The sequence below is a fragment of the Coregonus lavaretus genome (assembly GCF_964263955.1).
Source record: "Coregonus lavaretus genome assembly, contig: HAP1_SCAFFOLD_882, whole genome shotgun sequence".
Classification (NCBI taxonomy): Eukaryota; Metazoa; Chordata; class Actinopteri; order Salmoniformes; family Salmonidae; genus Coregonus; species Coregonus lavaretus.
In genome coordinates, this window is record NW_028158909.1 from 31,166 (window position 1) to 50,914 (window position 19,749).

The window sequence follows — 19,749 nt, forward strand, 5'->3', positions numbered from 1 at the left end:
TGCATAGTGGTGTATTGATGTGATTAGTCTGAGTCATGCATAGGGATGTATTGATGTGATGCGGGGGTGGGATGCAGTGATCCATTGAAGAGATTTACCAGGTGGAATGATGTCATGTGACCTTAATGCCACCAATCACCATTCTCCCAGCAGACTACTGACCTGGACTACCTGCTCTGCACTACACTGAGTCATTAATAGGGACTGAGTCCCAAATGGGACCATATTCCCTATATCGTGCACTACTTTTGACCAGAGCCATAGGGGCCATTTGGGACTCATACAGGGAGTTATTGAGGGTAGGGATGAGAATAAACTTCTTTGTATACTGTATTGGTTTCAATAATATAAACCTCTTATGAAATGTTATTTATGTTACCCACTGCCCCGGGCCTTTCTCAAGGGTTTGGTCTTTTAACTTTTAAACTGTGGTGGCTGCTGCTAGCCCGTTTGAATGTCTTGTTTTAAGTGGTATTTTTTATCTTAACTCTGAGACACGTTGGTCGTATGAGAATCTATTTAGTCCCGGACAATTGTATTGTTACAACTGTGGCACACTGTAAAGTATTTTTATGTGTAATGAAAGTTTTGAATGTTTTGTGACATGGTTTTCCATCACTGTAAGCGGTTGACGGTCACATCTGTAATAGTGTTCTACTCTATTCTCCTTCTAGCCCCTCCCTCCCTCCCATCCTCAGCCTTAGTCAGTCCCAGTCCCATCCCTTGCCAAGTACCTCAACTCCACAATGATTTCATCCACAGAGTTGAGTGCAGACTCAAGTTTTTGAAATTAACTTTCAAAAACTATGAAAGCTATGCGTCGATACTTCCAACAATACTTCCTTACTGTGTACAGTGCCTTCAGAAAGTCCCAGTCCCATTGTCCTTGAGTCCTGTTGGTCCGTCAGATCTATACCACTAGTTTCAGTAAATTATATCAAGACTTGTTCTATGCCAATAAATCAGATATCTATATCACCCAAATGCACTTTAATTTTCTTGCTGCTGCTGCCTGCAACTAGCAAGGGCCCTTTATCCATGCTGAGGTGTATTGGTGAGCCTGAGTGATGGAGAAATGAAGTGGAGACCTTCCAGTAAGATTCGAGGAGGTTCTAGAAGTACCAGACGAAGATGAAGAGACGCTGAATCCAGGCTGAGATGCATGCTGGTTAGGCCTGGAGTTGGAGAGGTTCTAAGAAGAAGAGGTTCTAAGAAGGAGAGGTTCTAAGAAGGAGAGGTTCTAATATGGGAGAGGTTCTAAGAAGGAGAGGTTCTAAGATGGAGAGGTTCTAAGAAGGAGAAGTTCTAAGAAGGAGAGGTTCTAAGATGGAGAGGTTCTAAGAAGGAGAAGATCTAAGAAGGAGAGGTTCTAAGAAGGAGAAGTTCTAAGAAGGAGAGGTTCTAAGAAGGAGAGGTTCTAAGAATGATAGGTTCTAAGAAGGAGAGGTTCTAAGAAGGAGAAATTCTAAGATGGTGAGGTTCTAAGAAGGAGAGGTTCTAAGAAGGAGAGGTTCTAAGAAGGAGAAAATTCTAAGATGGAGAGGTTCTAGGAGGTTGTAGGAAGGTTCTAGGAGTACCAGATGAAAATGAAGAGAGAAGCTGGATCCAGGCTGTAGCCCTCTCTAGACAGGAGAGGAACCCAGCGGTACCCTGGAGAGATGGAATACAAGCACAGTCAACTAATGGACACGACGTCTCAATACAAAGGACGCTGCCTACTTGCCTCAAAAGACAGCATCCTTGTGGATTGGGACACAGCCAATGTCACTGTTTAGGCCTGATTAAGTCAATCACTCCTGACTGTGTATTCTCTCTCTTTACCTCTCTCTTCCCCTCTCCTCATCCTCCCCGCTCACCTTTCTTCATGCTGGTGAAGGGGAGGGTGTACTGTCCTACAAACTCAGAGGTGAGTCCAGTCTGGTCTCTTACGGTGAAGCGGATGAGGCTGAGGTCAGGGACAGAGATGGTGAAGTTCATGGCCGAGTCCCAACGAGGGCTCAGAGCTGTGGGAGGGAACGAGAACAGTTACTATTTCCACCCTCAATCCCACATCAACTCATAGCCCCTATCCGACCCCCTAAGTCTGAAACGATTGATTAGGTGAACTCTCTATCTCTCCCTCTCTCTCATCTCTCTCTCTCTCTCTCTCTCCCCCAGAACTCTCATCACTCTCTCTCTGTCTCTCTCTCCCCCCACCCTGTCATCTCTCTCTGTCTCTCTCTCCCCCACCCTGTCATCTCTCTCTCTGTCTCTCTCTCCCCCCACCATCTCATCTCTCTGTCTCTGTCTCTCTCTCCCCCACCCTGTCATCTCTATCTCTCTCTCCTCCCACCCTGTCATCTCTCTCTCTGTCTTTCTCTCCCCCCACCATCTCATCCCTCTGTCTCTCTCTCTCTCTCTCTCTCTCTCTCTCTCTCTCTCTCGCTCTCTCTCTCTCTCTCTCTCTCTCTCTCTCTCTCTCTCTCTCTGTCTCTCTCTCCCCCCACCCTGTCATCTCTCTCTCTCTCTCTCTCTCTCTCTCTCTCTCTCTCTCTCTCTCTCTCTCTCTCTCTCTCTCTGTCTCTCTCTCCCCCTACCCTGTCATCTCTCTCTCTGTCACTCTCTCCCCCCGTCATCTCTCTCTCTGTCTCTCTCTCTCCCCACCCTGTCATCTCTCTCTCTCTGTCTCTCTCGCCCCCCACCCTCTCATCCCTCTCTCTCTGTCTCTCTCTCCCCCCACCCTCTCATCTCTCTCTCTCTCTGTCTCTCTCTCCCCCACCCTCTCATCACTCTCTCTCTGTCTCTCTCTCCCCCACCCTGTCATCTCTCTCTCTCTCTCTCTCCCCCCACCGTCTCATCTGTCATCTCTCTCTGTCTCTCTCCCCCCACCCTGTCATCTCTCTCTCTGTCTCTCTCTCCCCCACCCTCTCATCTCTCTCTCTCGCTGTCTCTCTCTCCCCCACCCTCTCATCTCTCTTTCTCTCTGTCTCTCTCTCCCCCCAACCTCTCATCTCTCTTTCTCTCTGTCCCCCCATCTTCTCATCACTCTCTCTCTCTGTCTCTCTGTCTCTCTCTCCCCCACCCTCTCAAAGCTCTCTCTCTCTGTCTCTCTCTCCCCCACCCTCTCATCTCTCTCTCTCTCTGTCTCTCTCTCCCCCCACCCTCTCATCGCTCTCTGTCTCTCTCTCCCCCCACCCTGTCATCTCTCTCTGTCTCTCTCTCTCCCCCCACCCTGTCATCTCTCTCTCTCTCTGTCTCTCTCTCCCCCCACCCTCTCATCCCTCTCTCTCTGTCTCTCTCTCCCCCACCCTCTCATCTATCTTTCTCTCTGTCTCTCTCTCCCCCCACCCTCTCATCTCTCTCTCTCTCTGTCTCTCATTCTCCCCCACCCTCTCATCTCTCTCTCTCTGTCTCTCTCTCTCACCCTCATCTCTCTCTCTCTCTGTCTCTCTCTCCCCCCACCCTCTCATCCCTCTCTCTCTCTCTGTCTCTCTCTCCCCCACCCTCTCATCTATCTCTCTCTCTCCCCCACCCTCTCATCTATCTCTCTCTCTCCCCCACCCTCTCATCTTTCTCTCTCTCTCTCTCTCTCTCTCTCTCTCTCTTTCTCTCTCTCCCCCACCCTCTCATCCCTCTCCCCCTCTCGTCTCCACGTCTGGGTGATAAATAATCTGAAACATGTTTTTTTACATCTAGGAAGTGCTCAGGCTTTAGAACACGCTAATTCCAAATGAAGGGTGATACGTGACCAGGGGTTGAAAATGCCTCCATAGATATGATGACTATCAAAACAGCCTAGGGTACGTCCGATATGGCACCCTATTCCCTATGTAGTGCACTACTTTTGACCAGAGCTCTATGTGGGCCCTATGTGGGTCCTGGTCAAAAGCAGTGCACTGTGAACTGAGTAAGGTGCCATATCTGACACAATCAAGAAGCAATTAGACTCTTGAGTTGCATCTTTGCATCTTTCACACACCGTTCATGAGTTAATTATTGCTGAGGGCTGTTGAAAGCAGGCAGAGGAGATTGAATGAGACATCATCTGACATGTCCTCTTTTTTCTTAGGGATGTTTTAAAACAGACATAAACACGTTATTGTATATCTGTCACGATCGAGGTAAGGAGTAGACCAAGGCGCAGCGTGATGAACAAACATACTTTAATTAGTTAAAGCATCAAAATACAAAACAAAACACGACTCGTGACGTCCACGGTATCAATGACCGAACACGGAACAAAAACCCACAACCACAAAGGGAAAACATACAGTTAAATATGGCTCCCAATCAGAGACAACCAGCCAACAGCTGACACTCGTTGCCTCTGATTGGGAGTCACTCAGGCAAACATAGAATACAACAAACTAGAATGAACACCAACACAGAAATACACACATAGAAATGAACACACCCTGGCTCAACATAATGAGTCCCAGAGCCAGGGTGTGACAGTACCCCCCCCTAAAGGCGCGGACTGCGACCGCGCCTCAACTAAACAAACCAGGGGAGGGCTGGGCGGGCATACCTCCTCGGCGGCGGTTCTGGCTCCGGCCTTGACCACCACCCTCCAATACACCCCCCATAGTGCCCCTGGTCCAGTCTGGCCCCGCCGGCTGGAGCAGGACTGGACTTAACAGGAGCGATCCTTACCAGGCTGTCGACTCGCACCCCTGGCTTGGTGCGTGGAGGAGGAACGGGCCTTACCAGGCTGACGACGCGCACCCCTGGCTTGGTGCGTGGAGGAGGAACGGGCCTTACCAGGCTGACGACTCGCACCCCTGGCTTGGTGCGTGGAGAAGGAACGGGCCTTACCAGGCTGACTTCTCGCACCCCTGGCTTAGTGCGAGTGGCAGGAACAGGCCGGACCGGGCTGGCGACGCGCACCGTAGGTTTGGTGCGAGTGGCAGGAACAGGCCGGGTCGGGCTGGCGACGCGCACCGTAGACTTGGTGCGGGTGGCAGGAACAGGCCGGACCGGGCTGGCGACGCGCACCGTAGGTTTGGTGCGAGTGGCAGGAACAGGCCGGGTCGGGCTGGCGACGCGCACCGTAGACTTGGTGCGGGTGGCAGGAACAGGCCGGACCGGGCTGGCGACGCGCACCGTAGGTTTGGTGCGAGTGGCAGGAACAGGCCGGGTCGGGCTGGCGACGCACACCGTAGGCTTGGTGCGTGGAGCAGGAACAGGCCGGGCTGGGCTGTCGACGCACACCGTAGGCTTGGTGCGTGGAGCAGGGACAGGCCGGACTGGGCTGGCGACGCACACCGTAGGCTTGGTGCGTGGAGCAGAGACAGGCCGGGCTGGGCTGGCGACGCACACCGTAGGCTTGGTGCGTGGAGCAGAGACAGGCCGAACCGGGCTGTGGAGACGGATAGGAGGCCTGGAGTGAAGAGCGGCCACCACCCGTCCTGGCTGAATGCCTACCATCCGCACAGGACGTACAGGGCGGTGAACCCCTGGCCTGGTGGCCTTCTGGATCCGCCCCCTTTTCTCCTCCGTCAGCCCCGTCGTCCATGCCGTGTGCCCCCCCCTAAAAATTTTCTGGGGTTGCCTCACGACCGTCCGACGACGACCCTGATCACGCCGTTGCTCCTCTCTCCGTCGCCTCTCCACTGTCTCACTCCATGGCCGGCGATCCATCCCGGCCAGGATTTCCCCCCAAGTCCAGGACCCTTTACCGTCCAATATCTCCTCCCATGTCCAGGCTGCCTGCTCCTGGACACGCTGCTCCTCTTTCGCCAGGGCCTTTCCCGGCGCTTCCTCCCATGTCCACCCCAAGGGCTGCCCCTGGACACGCTGCTTGGTCGTTGCATGGTGGGTTTTTCTGTCACGAACGTCGTATGAAGGAGTGGACCAAAGCGCAGCGTTAGTTGCGAACATACTTGCTTTATTTAATTAAAGCATACACACGAAATAACAAAACAATAAACGACTCGTGAAGTCCTCAGTGACAATGACCGAACACGGAACAAAAACCCACAACCACAAAGTGAAACACAGACAGTTAAATATGGCTCCCAATCAGAGACAACCAGCACACAGCTGACACTCGTTGCCTCTGATTGGGAGTCACTCAGTCAAACATAGAAATAAACAACCTAGAACACCCAACATAGAACCAGAACACATAGAATGAACACACCCTGGCTCAACATAATGAGTCCCAGAGCCAGGGTGTGACAATATCCAGACTTCAAATGATGGAAATGCTTCACAAGTTGTTATTGAAATGGTCCACATTGACCTGTGTATAAGTGACATGTTTGAATATGCATATATTACTTTTTATATATAGTACCTTGCAAATAGTCCAAATTGGTGACGTGAAATGAAATAAATAACTTGTTTCAAAAGATTCAAAAAAATTAATAACAGAAAAGTTGTGCGTGCATATGTATTCACCCCCTTTGCTATGAAGCCCCTAAATAAGATCTGGTGCAACCAATTGCCTTCAGAAGTCACATAATTAGTTAAATAAAGTCCACCTGTGTGCAATCTAAGTGTCACATGATCTGTCACATGATCTCAGTATATAAACTCAGCAAAAAAAGAAACGTCCCTTTTTCAGGACCCTGTCTTTCAAAGTTAATTTGTAAAAATTCAAATAACTTCACAGATCTTCATTGTAAAGGATTTAAACACTGTTTCCCATGCTTGTTCAATGAACCATAAACAACTAATGAACATGCACCTGTGGAACGGTCGTTAAGACACTAACAGCTTACAGACAGTAGGCAATTAAGGTCACAGTTATGAAAACTTAAGACACTAAAGAGAACTTTCTATTGACTCTGAAAAACACCAAAAGAAAGATGCCCAGGGTCCCTGCTCATCTGCGTGAACGTGCCTTAGGCATGCTGCAAGTTGGCATGAGGACTGCAGATGTGACCAGGGCAATAAATTGCAATGTCCGTACTGTGAGACGCCTAAGACAGCACTACAGGGAGACAGGACGGACAGCTGATCGTCCTTGCAGTGGCAGACCACGTGTAACAACACCTGCACAGGATCGGTACATCCGAACATTACACCTGAGGGACAGGTACAGGATGGCAACAACAACTGACCAAGTTACACCAGGAACGCACAATCCCTCCATCAGTGCTCAGACTGTCCGCAATAGGCTGAGAGAGGCTGGAATGAGGGCTTGTAGGCCTGTTTTAAGGCAGGTCCTCAACAGACATCACCAGCAACAACGTCTCCTATGGGCACAAACCCACTGTCGCTGGACCAGACAGGACTGGCAAAAAGTGCTCTTCACTGACGAGTCGCGGTTTTGTGAGCGTTACACCGAGGCCTGTACTCTGGAGCGGGATCGATTTGGAGGTGGAGGGTCCTTCATGGTCTGGGGTGATGTGTCACAGCATCATCGGACTGAGCTTGTTGTTATTGCAGGCAATCTCAACGATGTGCGTTACAGGGAAGATAGCCTCCTCCCTCATCTGGTATCCTTCCTGCAGGCTCATCCTGACATGACCCTCCAGCATGACAATGCCACCTGCCATACTGCTCGTTCTGTGCGTGATTTCCTGCAAGACAGGAATGTCAGTGTTCTGCCATGGCCAGCGAAGAGCCCGGATCTCAATCCCATTGAGCACATCTGGGACCTGTTGGATCGGAGGGTGAGGGCTAGGGCCATTCCCCCCAGAAATGTCCGGGAACTTGCAGGTGCCTTGGTGGAAGAGTGGGGTAACATCTCACAGCAAGAACTGGCAAATGTCAGTTGTTGAATCTTGTTATGTTCATACAAATATTTACACATCTTAAGTTTGCTGAAAATAAACGCAGTTGACAGAGAGAGGACGTTTCTTTTTTTGCTGAGTTTACATACACCTGTTCTGAAAGGCCCCAGAGTCTGCAACACCACTAAGCAATGGGCACCACCAAGCAAGCGGCACCATGAAGACAAAGGAGCTCTCCAAACAGGTCAGGGACAAAGTTCAGGGTTGGGTTATAAAAAAATATCAGAAACTTTGAACATCCCACGGAGCACCATTAAATCCATTATTAAAAAATGGAAAGAATATGGCACCACAACAAACCTGCCAAGAGAGGGCCACCACCATAACTTGTGGACCAAGCAAGGAGGGCATTAATCAGAGAGGCAACAAAGAGACCAAAGATAACCCTGAAGGAGCTGCAAAGCTCCACAGCGGAAATTGGAGTATCTGTCCATAGGACCACTTTAAGCCGTACACTCCACAGAGATGGGCTTTACAGAAGAGTGGCCAGAAAAAAGCCATTGCTTAAAGAAAAAAATAAGTAAACATGTTAGGTGTTCGCCAAAAGCCATGTTGGAGCCTCCCCAAACATATGGAAGAAGGTACTCTGGTCATCAAGGAAAACGCTATGTTTGGCGCAAACCCAACATCTCTCAACACCCCGAGAACACCATCCCCACTGTGAAGCATGGTGATGGTGAATGATGGATGGCGCTAAATACAGGGAAATTCTTGAGAGAAACCTGTTTCAGTCTTCCAGAGATTTGACACTGGGACGGAGGTTCACCTTCCAGCAGGACAATGACCCTAAGCATTCTGCTAAAGCAACACTTGAGAGGTTGAAGGGGAAACATTTAAATGTATTGGAATGGCCTAGTCAAAGCCTAGACCTCAATCAAATAGAAAATCTGTGGTATGACTTAAAGATTGCTGTACACCAGCGGAACCCATCAAACTTGAAGGAGCTGGAACAGTTTTGCCTTGAAGAATGGGCAAAGATCCCAGTGGCTAGATGTGCCAAGCTTATAGAGACATACCCCAAGAGACTTGCAGCTGTAATTGCTGAAAAAGGTGGCTCTACAAAGTATTGACTTTGGAGGGGTGAATAGTTATGCACGCTCAAGTTCTGTTTTTTTGTCTTATTTCTTGTTTGTTTCACAATAAAAAATATTTTGCATCTTCAAAGTGGTAGCCATGTTGTGTAAATCAAATGATACAAACCCTCAAAAAATCCATTTTAATTCCAGGTTGTAAGGCAACAAAATAGGAAAAATGCCAAGGGGGGGTGAATACTTTCGCAAGCCACTGTAGTCTCAAGTAGCAAAAATCTAAGTCACAAATGCCATTACTGTACTGTAGGTATAGTGTATAGGGTTAGTGTGTACTGTAGGTATAGTGTATAGGATTAGTGTGTACTGTAGATATAGTGTATAGGGATAGTGTGTACTGTAGGTATAGTGTATAGCGTCTCTGGTGAGTGGACCCTGCCCTCACTCCTCTCTAGTGAGTGGACCCTGTCTGAAATACAGTATGTGGTTTAGTATGTAGTACATACGCAGAATCTACTCTCTGAAGGAAAACCAGACAGTATACGTCCCAAATGACCCCCTATGCCCTATAGTGCACTACTTTTGACCTGGGCCCTGGTCAAAAGTAGTGCACTATATAGGGGAAAGAGTGCAATTTGGGACGTATACTGTGCCTTTTGGAAGAGGCTAGCTCATCAGCACATTTCACCCTCAGAAGCCCAAGAGCTGTCGGCCGGGAATAGTATTCACAGGGAGAAAAAATTGAAGTTGTATAAAGTGGTTTCCTGCTCTCTCTGTGTGTGTATGGGTTCTGACTGTAGATTCATACAGTCCTCTGACATCACAGCTAGTCAGCTCCTCTGTATATCACTCTGAGACCTTGTAGGTTGGTCCCGCTTTACTTCCATACATCAACCGTCTTTTCCATACATTGACTGTCTTTTCCATACATTGACTGTCTTTTCCATACATTGACTGTCTTTTCCGTACATCGACTGTCTTTTCTGTACACTGACTGTCTTTTCTATACATCGACTGTCTTTTCCGTACATTGACTGTCTTTTCCATACATTGACTGTCTTTTCTATACATCGACCGTCTTTTCCGTACATTGACTGTCTTTTCCATACATTGACTGTCTTTTCCATACATTGACTGTCTTTTCCATACATTGACTGTCTTTTCCGTACATCGACTGTCTTTTCTGTACACTGACTGTCTTTTCCATACATCGACTGTCTTTTCTATACATCGACTGTCTTTTCCATACATTGACTGTATTTTCCATACATTGACTGTCTTTTCCATACATCGACTGTCTTTTCCGTACATTGATTGCCTTTACCGTACATTGACTGTCTTTTCCGTACATTGACTGTCTTTTCTATACATTGACTGTCTTTTCCATACATTGACTGTCTTTTCCATACATTGACTGTCTTTTCCATACATCGACCGTCTTTTCTATACATTGACTGTCTTTTCCATACATTGACTGTGATAGGTTCCTTCACATACTCTAGCTTTGTTTGCATCACCATCATGTTCCAATCTAATCCCGTCTGTGTTGCAGTGGCTCTCATGTCTAATCCCGTCTGTGTTGCAGTGGCTCTCATGTCTAATCCCGTCTGTGTTGCAGTGGCTCTCATGTCTAATCCCGTCTGTGTTGCAGTGGCTCTCATGTCTAATCCCGTCTGTATCTATGCTTCAGCACACAGTTGTTCGGTTACCATTAAGTAGATTAAATCCGGACCGCGGGAGATCCGCATTATAGCGCAATTGACATTTAAAGGTAATTTCCGATTGAGCTGGCTTATGCAACGTTTACCGTGAATGCGGTCTCTGCGAATGAGGAAACATTTCCTTTAAAAGGTGCATAGACAAAGAGAGGTGATCATATTGAATCAGTTGACAGCTGCTTGGAGAACTCACAGTTGTGTCTGACAGTGTCTGTGTGTCTCCTGCAGGAGTCTGAGTGGACACTGTGGATCTCCACGCGTACGAAGGGGTCCAGGGCCTTGCCGCTCCGCGGGACAGGCAGGTTGGAGCCACTGATAACCTTCACACAAACACAGAGATAAAGACAGAGACAAACACAAAGACAGACACAAACAAACAAGCTGTTACTGTGTTTCCCCCTGAACACGTGACATTACTGCTGTCTCTGTGACACCAGAGAGGGTTGAACCCAGCATTGGGTAAGACAGACAGACAGGTGGTAGACAGACAGACAGACAGGTGGTAGACAGACAGACAGGTGGTAGACAGACAGACAGATAGACAGGTGGTAGACAGACAGACAGGTGGTAGACAGACAGACAGACAGACAGACAGACAGACAGACAGACAGACGGTAGACAGACAGACAGGTGGTAGACAGACAGACAGACAGACAGGTGGTAGACAGACAGACAGACAGACAGACAGACAGACAGACAGGTGGTAGACAGACAGACAGAAGACAGACAGACAGACAGACAGGTGGTAGACAGACAGACAGACAGACAGACAGACAGGTGGTAGACAGACAGACAGACAGACAGACAGACAGACAGACAGACAGACAGACAGACAGACAGACAGACAGACAGACAGACAGACAGACAGATAGACAGACGGTAGACAGACAGACAGGTGGTAGACAGACAGACAGACAGACAGACAGACAGACAGACAGGTGGTAGACAGACAGACAGACAGACAGACAGACAGACAGACAGACAGAAGACAGACAGACAGACAGACAGACAGACAGGTGGTAGACAGACAGACAGACAGACAGACAGACAGACAGACAGACCGACAGACAGACAGACAGACAGACAGACAGACAGACAGACAGACAGACAGACAGACAGACAGACAGACAGACAGACAGACAGACAGACAGACAGACAGACAGACAGACAGACAGACAGACAGACAGACAGACAGACAGACAGACAGACATTGGAATTTCAGTTTCCTTCCTGAATTCCAATTACATTTTTTCTCATTGCTTTTCAATGAGGATGTAAATGTTACAATCCGAGGGGGCATGTATTCTTCTGCCTGCCTGAGGGCCTGGTGCCAGGGATTCATCAGCACTGGGAGTGGGCATGGGGGAGAGAGCCGAGTGAGCGAGGGAGGGAGGAGGGAAGTAGAAGTGTAATTACACCAGTCTGGAGTCTGCCATGCTTATCTGTAGTCCACTCGCTTCTCTTCTCCCCTCCCTCCCTCCCTCCCTCCCTCCCTCCCTCCCTCCCTATACCCAACCCTGATCAAAGACAAACCTGCATGCAGTTATCTGGACATGCCATGCCTGGCACCGATGGATCTGCCTCACACAGGAAATGGGAAATAAATGACCCACCAACTGCTGCATAGCGGTGCTATAGGTATTATGATGTTTGATAATCAGTCCGGTAATTACCAGGCTGGTGTTACATGTGTGGGACTGTAAATCAGTTAAATCACCGTGTGATGGACTTATCCATGACTCATTGATTTAGGGAAGGGAACCATGCCTGACTATGGGTTTCTGGGTAATTATACACAATCCCAAGACTCACTCAGATTGTGTCAGAAAAGTCCATTCTCCTGCTCAAGGAAATGAGATTGTTAGGAAATAGATTGGCAACAGTATGCAAAATAGGTCCATAGAGTTGAAAAGGAAGCAGCGTTATTTTCTTACCTATTCTATTTGAATTATTCAATCAAGCAGCATACCTATTTATAAGTCAACATATTGTATGTATAATTCTGATTCCACTGGACTTGAAAGCTCTGCAGGGCTCACAGGGACTTTTCCTGGAGTAGAGTAACAGACCAAAAACACAGGATGACATGAATAAATAAAGGTGTTTGCCTTTTCCTCGGAAAAGAGAATACATGTATTTTTCATGGGCAGGGGGATAGGCTACTTAAGCAATAACGCCCAACGCAATGCGGAGTGCCTGGATACAGCCCTTAGCCGTGGTATATTGGCCATATACCACAAACCCCAGAGGTGCCTTATTGCTATTTATAAACTGGTTACCAACATAATTAGAACAGTAAACACCTGTGGTATGTCGTCTGATCTACCACAGCTTTCAGCCAATCAACATCCAGGACCCAAACTACCAAGTTTATAAATATGCATATTGCATCATAGAAAATCCTAGACCACAACACCAGTGATGTAATACACATCTACACATGAATCGGGATTGAAAATACTTTGGGAATTCTAACAAACTGCATTCCACTGCACTTGACCTTTGAGTGCATTTGGAATGGAATAGTCTTCTGAATGAACCCCACACGCATCTCTCTTTCTCTTGCACTGTTGCAGCTTGTTACACACAGTACAAAAAGGCCCAATGTTTAATTGGGGTCTGTATAGTGACTGTGAGAGTATTCCCCTTGAGTCTGCTAATGTAGACCAGGTGGCCAGAGCATGATAGAGATGTGTGAGTGACAAACTGAAACAGGTCATTGAGTTCCCAGAGATAATGTATTTTAGTCTATCTATGTTTCTATGGAAGTGGATGTGGTAATGTGTCCCTAAAACATATATGCTTAAAACACAGATCACTTGAAAGTGAAGTGACAGAGCCTTCAAATATAGTATCTCCATTGTCTCAGTTGTCTTCGTAATGTGGAAAGAAGCAGTAAGTTAAGAGGTAAAGGCAGAGATGAATGTTCCAGATAGGATGGACACCCCCTCCCCCCACACACACCCCCTCCCCCCTCCACACACCCCCTCCCCACACACACACACCTTCCTCACACACCCCCCCCCCCTCCACACACCCTCCACACACACCCTCCCCACTCACACACCCCCTCCCTCCTCACACACCCCCTCCCCCCCTGCACACACCCTCCTCACACACCCCCTCCCCCCCTCCACACACCCTCCACACCCCCTCCCCACCCACCTCCTCCCCACTCACACACCCCCTCCCTCCTCACACACCCCCTCCCCACTCACAGACACCCTCCCCCCCTCCACACACCCTCCTCACACACACCCTCCCCCCCTCCACACCCCCTCCCCACCCACGCCATCCCCACTCACACGCCCACATCCTTGCATCACACAGTTCCCGTACCTTCAGCAGTAGATGTGCTGGCTTCAGGTTGTGACGGTAACCGTTTGGATTAAAGCCCCACTGCTTGGCCCTGAGGAAGAAGGGTTTGAGGACGTAACCACAGCCACCGTTGTCCTGGAAACGCCCGTTGTTCAGGTCCATGGGCAGGCCCAACGACTGGAAGTTCAGAGCCACTGTAAGAGTCCAGATGACACAATAATAGCATTTCAACACAGGCACAGACAAGACCAGACAGATTACATTCTCCAGCTCTCCGTCAACCACGAACTCACAAACTTACACATTCAATGTATTTCCTTACAGTTCAACATTACCAAGCACAGTCAGGGCTCTTTGAATAGAGTTTGATTTGAAAAGTTATGTTTTGTTTTGTGTCAAATAGAATGACAAAGGGGATTCATCTCTTTCTGCCTTCAAGCAATTAAAATGAAGTTGTCAGAATCTCAATCTCACCAAAGAAACAAAGTTGGCATGAAAGGAATATGAAGTGAATGTCTGTTCCATAAATACATTTTTTGTTATTCAAAAGTTTTCGACTCTTCTCAAGTGCAACGTCAAGTTTATTTTACATAACGAATGAATTGAAAATTGTATTCACCCAAGCTCTCACGTTAAACACAGCAGAAATGAAAGAAATGATCACACCAAGCGGTCCAAAGACCGTTACATTCTTAATTGGCATTCCAGGAAGTTTTGGTGTGAACATGGCACCCAGTCCACCTACCCAGCTGTGAGCCTACATTCCAGAACTCCTGAGGGTTATAGTTGGAGGAGAGGGTTCTAGAGCCTGCTGGGTAGATCCTGGTGATGAACACCACGTTGTGCTGGACGAAATCTGGAGCTGAGAGATGAGAACATGTGGTTGTTTTACTTACAATTCTTGTACGTTTCTTCTGGATATGAGGGACTGCTACATGAACTCAAATGTCAAATGAAATGAGGAGAAGTGGAAAGACGAGAAAGTACATCGTAACTTAATTAGCATTACATGACGTGACAGTTTTGGTCATCATGTGACCTCCTCATCAGATTCGGTGAAGACGAAGGATAAGCATTTGTCACAAACTGCTGATTAAATTGGTACTACACTTTTAGTTCAGGGACAGGGTGTCCTTGCAGCATTATACATAGGCTTTGTGGTTTTAAAAAATGCCACATCATTGAGCCATTACAGCAAGAAGAGCCTGATAATGGCTGTTGAGTGAAATCCATCAGAACTCATCTATCTCTCACTACATCATTTCCCTCCACTCTATCTCCGCACAGTAGTATGATGACCTGTTTACTGATTGTGCTTTGAATTCGAATCTCAACGGTCTCTTTTCATTCAAATCTCAATAGACTCTTTTCATTCCAATCTCAACGGTCTCTTTTCCTTTTCACTAGCAGTATGAATATGAGACACTCAAATCCTGTTTTTACTGCTGCCTGTGTTCAACATTTGATACATTGCCAGATACCTGCAAATGTGCTCCCCCATGTGCAGTTTGAAACACTAATTTGGTCAGTCTTCCAAGGTAAAACATTTTTTTTTTTTGAAACAATCTTCAACAAACCTGAGGTCTTGACCAGCTTGTGAGCCTTCTTCTCCCCCAGAGAGGTATTCTCATAGTACTGCTGGTGTTCTCTGGCGTGGCCGAAGCTGTGGAACTTCACTGACTTGGTGTAGACCACCAAGTTAGACAGAGTCTCAGCAACTACTGCTGCCTTCTTCTTCTGTGGAGGGAGGGAGGTTAACGTTAGGGTTGTGGCTAGGGTTAGGGTTGAGCTGGGGTGTGGACATGAAGCTATAGGGTTAGGGTTAGGATCAAGGTTAGGGAAAGGACAATCTCTGCATATGTCTAACCTCACTGACCCTGCTTTAGTGCTATAGGGAGACATACAGGAACAGTTTATCTGTGTCCTGTAGTCTAGTATACCAGTGTATAATGCCTGGTATCGTACCTCATTAAGAACCCTGACTTACTTTCTTCCCTGACCGTTTCAATTTGGAATGGTGCTTTGTTTTGAGATTAGGCTCCTCTTCTTCCTCTTCATCATCATCATCATCATCCTCTTCCTCACTGTCTTCCCCCTCTGAGTCTCTCTCTCTCCTGTCCTCTGAGTCTCTCTCTCTCCTGTCCTCTGAGTCTCTCTCTCTCCTGTCCTCTGAGTCTCTCTCTCTCCTGTCCTCTGAGTCTCTCTCTCTCCTTCTCCTGTCCTCTGTCTCTGGCTCACTCTGAGGACTGAGCTTTTTGTTCTTGATCAGGATCTTATATTTCAGCTCCTGTCAACCCAGAGACATAATCCACATATGTGATCTGTCTCAGCGGGAAACAGACAGTCAAGAAAACGTCTCAGAAAGGAAATGTTAAAGTTTCCAGTTCTGGTGGCATGCGTTGAAACGTGTGGCCTTGTCGTGGCTTTCTTTTGCTTACTATTAATTAATGGACTTGTTTTCTACAAATTGTAAGTAGTAAACCCCATATTAAGGTTTGGGACCTTCATTGTATGACAAGAAAAAACAAGCAGCTATATTACACTCTAACAGATGGCATAATCTGTCCGTCCACAATTCGCCTGTGGGAACATCTAAACCATTTTGCTAATAATATATTATGACAATGGATTAAAAGCCATTGCTCCTACAGCTACAGTATTCTATTTGACTGTTTACATTCTGTTGTTATATTTACTTTTTTCTTAATTTTTTTTCCATTACCCACCGTAACACATCAAGTCTACTAGCAATATGGTGGTGGCTCTATCTGGCTTGGCAATGGGACTTTGTGCGCTCCAACTATACTGTTTTGTGTGTTATTTTGCAGAGGAAGACCTGGCGAGGAAAAATGATCATAAAGATGATTCAGTAATGAATTCAGTATTGTAGGACGGTAGGTTTGACTGTAAATATAATATATACTGCATCCACCTCATTCTCTTCATTGTGAACCAATTTAGGCCCGGCTCTGGCCAACGCTACCACCGTGTTACCAACTCTTGTTCCTACTGATGTGGGTACACTCCCGAGTGGCACAGTGGTCTAAGGCACTGCATCGCAATGCTAGCTGTGCCACTAGTGATCCTGGTTGGAATCCAGGCTCTGTCGTAGCCGGCCGCGACCGGGAGACCCATGGGGCGGCGCGCAATTGGCCCAGCGTCGTCCAGGGTAGGGGAGGGAATGGCCGGCAGGGATGTAGCTCAGTTGATTGAGCATGGCGTTTGCAACGCCAGGGTTGTGGGTTCGATTCCCACAGGGGGTATAAAAAAAAAGAAAAAAAAAAGTATAATAATATTGTGACTAAACTGTAAGTCGCTCTGGATAAGAGCGTCTGCTAAATGACTTAAATGTAAATGTAAATGTACTAACTAAACTGTAAACGTCTGAAAATGGTTACTTATTTTATGTTTTTATGTTTGAATTTTTTTAACCGGAGAGAGAGAGCTGGGGGCTAGGGAGGGCTGGGGGTTAGGGAGGTGGGAACCGGAAAGAGAGGGCTGGGGGTTAGGGAGAGGGAGGGCTGGGGGCTAGGGAGGGCTGGGGGCTAGGGAGAGGGAGGGCTGGGGGCTAGGGGCTAGGGAGAGGGAGGGCTGGGGGTTAGGGAGAGGGAGGGCTGGGGGCTAGGGAGGGCTGGGGGCTAGGGAGAGGGAGGGCTGGGGGCTAGGGAGAGGGAGGGCTGGGGGCTAGGGAGAGGGAGGGCTGGGGGCTAGGGAGGGCTGGGGGCTAGGGAGAGGGAGGGCTGGGGGTTAGGGAGAGGGAGGGCTGGGGGCTAGGGAGGGCTGGGGGCTAGGGAGAGGGAGGGCTGGGGGCTAGGGAGAGGGAGGGCTGGGGGCTAGGGAGGGCTGGGGGCTAGGGAGAGGGAGGGCTGGGGGCTAGGAGCTAGGGAGAGGGAGGGCTGGGGGTTAGGGAGAGGGAGGGCTGGGGGCTAGGGAGAGGGAGGGCTGGGGGTTAGGGAGAGGGAGGGCTGGGGGCTAGGGAGGGCTGGGGGCTAGGGAGAGGGAGGGCTGGGGGCTAGGGAGGTGGGAACCGGAAAGAGAGGGCTGGGGATTAGGGAGAGGGAGGGCTGGGGGCTAGGGAGGGCTGGGGGCTAGGGGGAGGGAGGGCTGGGGGTTAGGGAGAGGGAGGGCTGGGGGCTAGGGGGAGGGAGGGCTGGGGGCTAGGGGGAGGGAGGGCTGGGGGTTAGGGAGAGGGAGGGCTGGGGGCTAGGGAGGGCTGGGGGCTAGGGAGAGGGAGGGCTGGGGGCTAGGGAGAGGGAGGGAGGGCTGGGGGTTAGGGGCTAGGGAGAGGGAGGGCTGGGGGTTAGGGAGAGGGAGGGCTGGGGGCTAGGGAGAGGGAGGGCTGGGGGCTAGGGAGAGGGAGGGCTGGGGGCTAGGGAGAGGGAGGGCTGGGGGCTAGGGAGAGGGAGGGCTTGGGGCTAGGGAGAGGGAGGGCTGGGGGCTAGAGAGAGGGAGGGCTGGGGGCTAGAGAGAGGGAGGGCTGGGGGTTAGGGAGAGGGAGGGCTGGGGGCTAGGGGCTAGGGAGAGGGGTAATGGTTTACAGGGAGGGATGGGAGCTGGGGGCTAGGGAGAGGGAGGGCTGGGGGCTGGGGGTTAGGGAGAGGGAGGGCTGGGGGCTAGGGAGAGGGAGGGCTGGGGGTTAGGGAGAGGGAGGGCTGGGGGCTGGGGGCTAGGGAGAGGGAGGGCTGGGGGCTAGAGAGAGGGAGGGCTGGGGGCTGGGGGCTAGAGAGAGGGGTAATGGTTTACAGGGAGGGCTGGGGGCTGGGGGCTAGAGAGAGGGAGGGCTGGGGGCTAGGGAGAGGGGTAATGGTTTACAGGGAGGGATGGGGGATGGGGGCTGGGGGCTAGAGAGAGGGAGGGCTGGGGGCTAGAGAGAGGGAGGGCTGGGGGCTAGGGAGAGGGAGGGCTGGGGGCTGGGGGTTAGGGAGAGGGAGGGCTGGGGGCTAGAGAGAGGGAGGGCTGGGGGCTAGGGAGAGGGAGGGCTGGGGGTTAGGGAGAGGGAGGGCTGGGGGCTAGGGAGAGGGAGGGCTGGGGGCTAGGGAGAGGGAGGGTTGGGGGCTAGGGAGAGGGAGGGCTGGGGGTTAGGGAGAGGGAGGGCTGGGGGCTAGGGAGAGGGAGGGCTGGGGGCTAGAGAGAGGGAGGGCTGGGGGTTAGGGAGAGGGAGGGCTGGGGGTTAGGGAGAGGGAGGGCTGGGGGCTAGGGAGAGGGAGGGCTGGGGGTTAGGGAGAGGGAGGGCTGGGGGCTAGGGAGAGGGAGGGCTGGGGGCTAGGGAGAGGGAGGGCTGGGGGCTAGAGAGAGGGAGGGCTGGGGGCTGGGGACTAGAGAGAGGGGTAATGGTTTACAGGGAGGGCTGGGGGCTAGGGAGGGGAGGGCTGTGGGCTGGGGGCTAGGGAGGGGAGGGCTGGGGGCTAGGGGCTAGGGAGAGGGAGGGCTGGGGGCTAGGGGCTAGGGAGGGGAGGGCTGGGGGCTAGGGAGAGGGAGGGCTGGGGGCTGGGGGTTAGGGAGAGGGAGGGCTGGGGGTTAGGGAGAGGGAGGGCTGGGGTCTAGGGGCTAGGGAGAGGGAGGGCTGGGGGCTTGGGGTTAGGGAGAGGGAGGGCTGGGGGCTAGGGAGAGGGAGGGATGGGGGCTGGGGAGAGGGGTAATGATTTACAGGGAGGGCTGGGGGCTGGGGGCTAGGGAGAGGGAGGGCTGGGGGCTAGGGAGAGGGGTAATGGTTTACAGGGAGGGATGGGGGCTGGGGGTTAGGGAGAGGGAGGGCTGGGGGCTGGGGGCTAAGGAGAGGGAGGGCTGGGGGCTGGGGGCTAGGGAGAGGGAGGGCTGGGGGCTGGGGGCTAGGGAGAGGGAGGGCTGGGGGCTAGGGAGAGGGGTAATGGTTTACAGGGAGGGCTGGGGGCTGGGGGCTAGGGAGAGGGAGGGCTGGGGGCTAGGGAGAGGGGTAATGGTTTACAGGGAGGGATGGGGGCTGGG

At 50.4% G+C, this 19,749-nt stretch overlaps 1 protein-coding gene across 1 annotated transcript in view; it reads right to left on the reverse strand.

Annotated features, from left to right (window-relative positions):
- Positions 1 to 1,567: 1,567 nt before the first annotated feature.
- The window catches only part of LOC311123481 (1-phosphatidylinositol 4,5-bisphosphate phosphodiesterase zeta-1-like), a gene marked incomplete at both ends in the record, with an annotated part of 49,681 nt that continues 31,499 nt past the window's right edge, over positions 1,568 to 19,749 (reverse strand). The window contains 6 exons of the mRNA XM_084197743.1: positions 1,568 to 1,650; positions 1,857 to 2,003; positions 10,661 to 10,787; positions 13,807 to 13,979; positions 14,531 to 14,647; positions 15,363 to 15,522. Of these exons, the coding sequence (XP_084053869.1) occupies positions 1,568 to 1,650; positions 1,857 to 2,003; positions 10,661 to 10,787; positions 13,807 to 13,979; positions 14,531 to 14,647; positions 15,363 to 15,522 (807 nt within the window). The remainder of the gene's footprint in view (positions 1,651 to 1,856; positions 2,004 to 10,660; positions 10,788 to 13,806; positions 13,980 to 14,530; positions 14,648 to 15,362; positions 15,523 to 19,749) is intronic.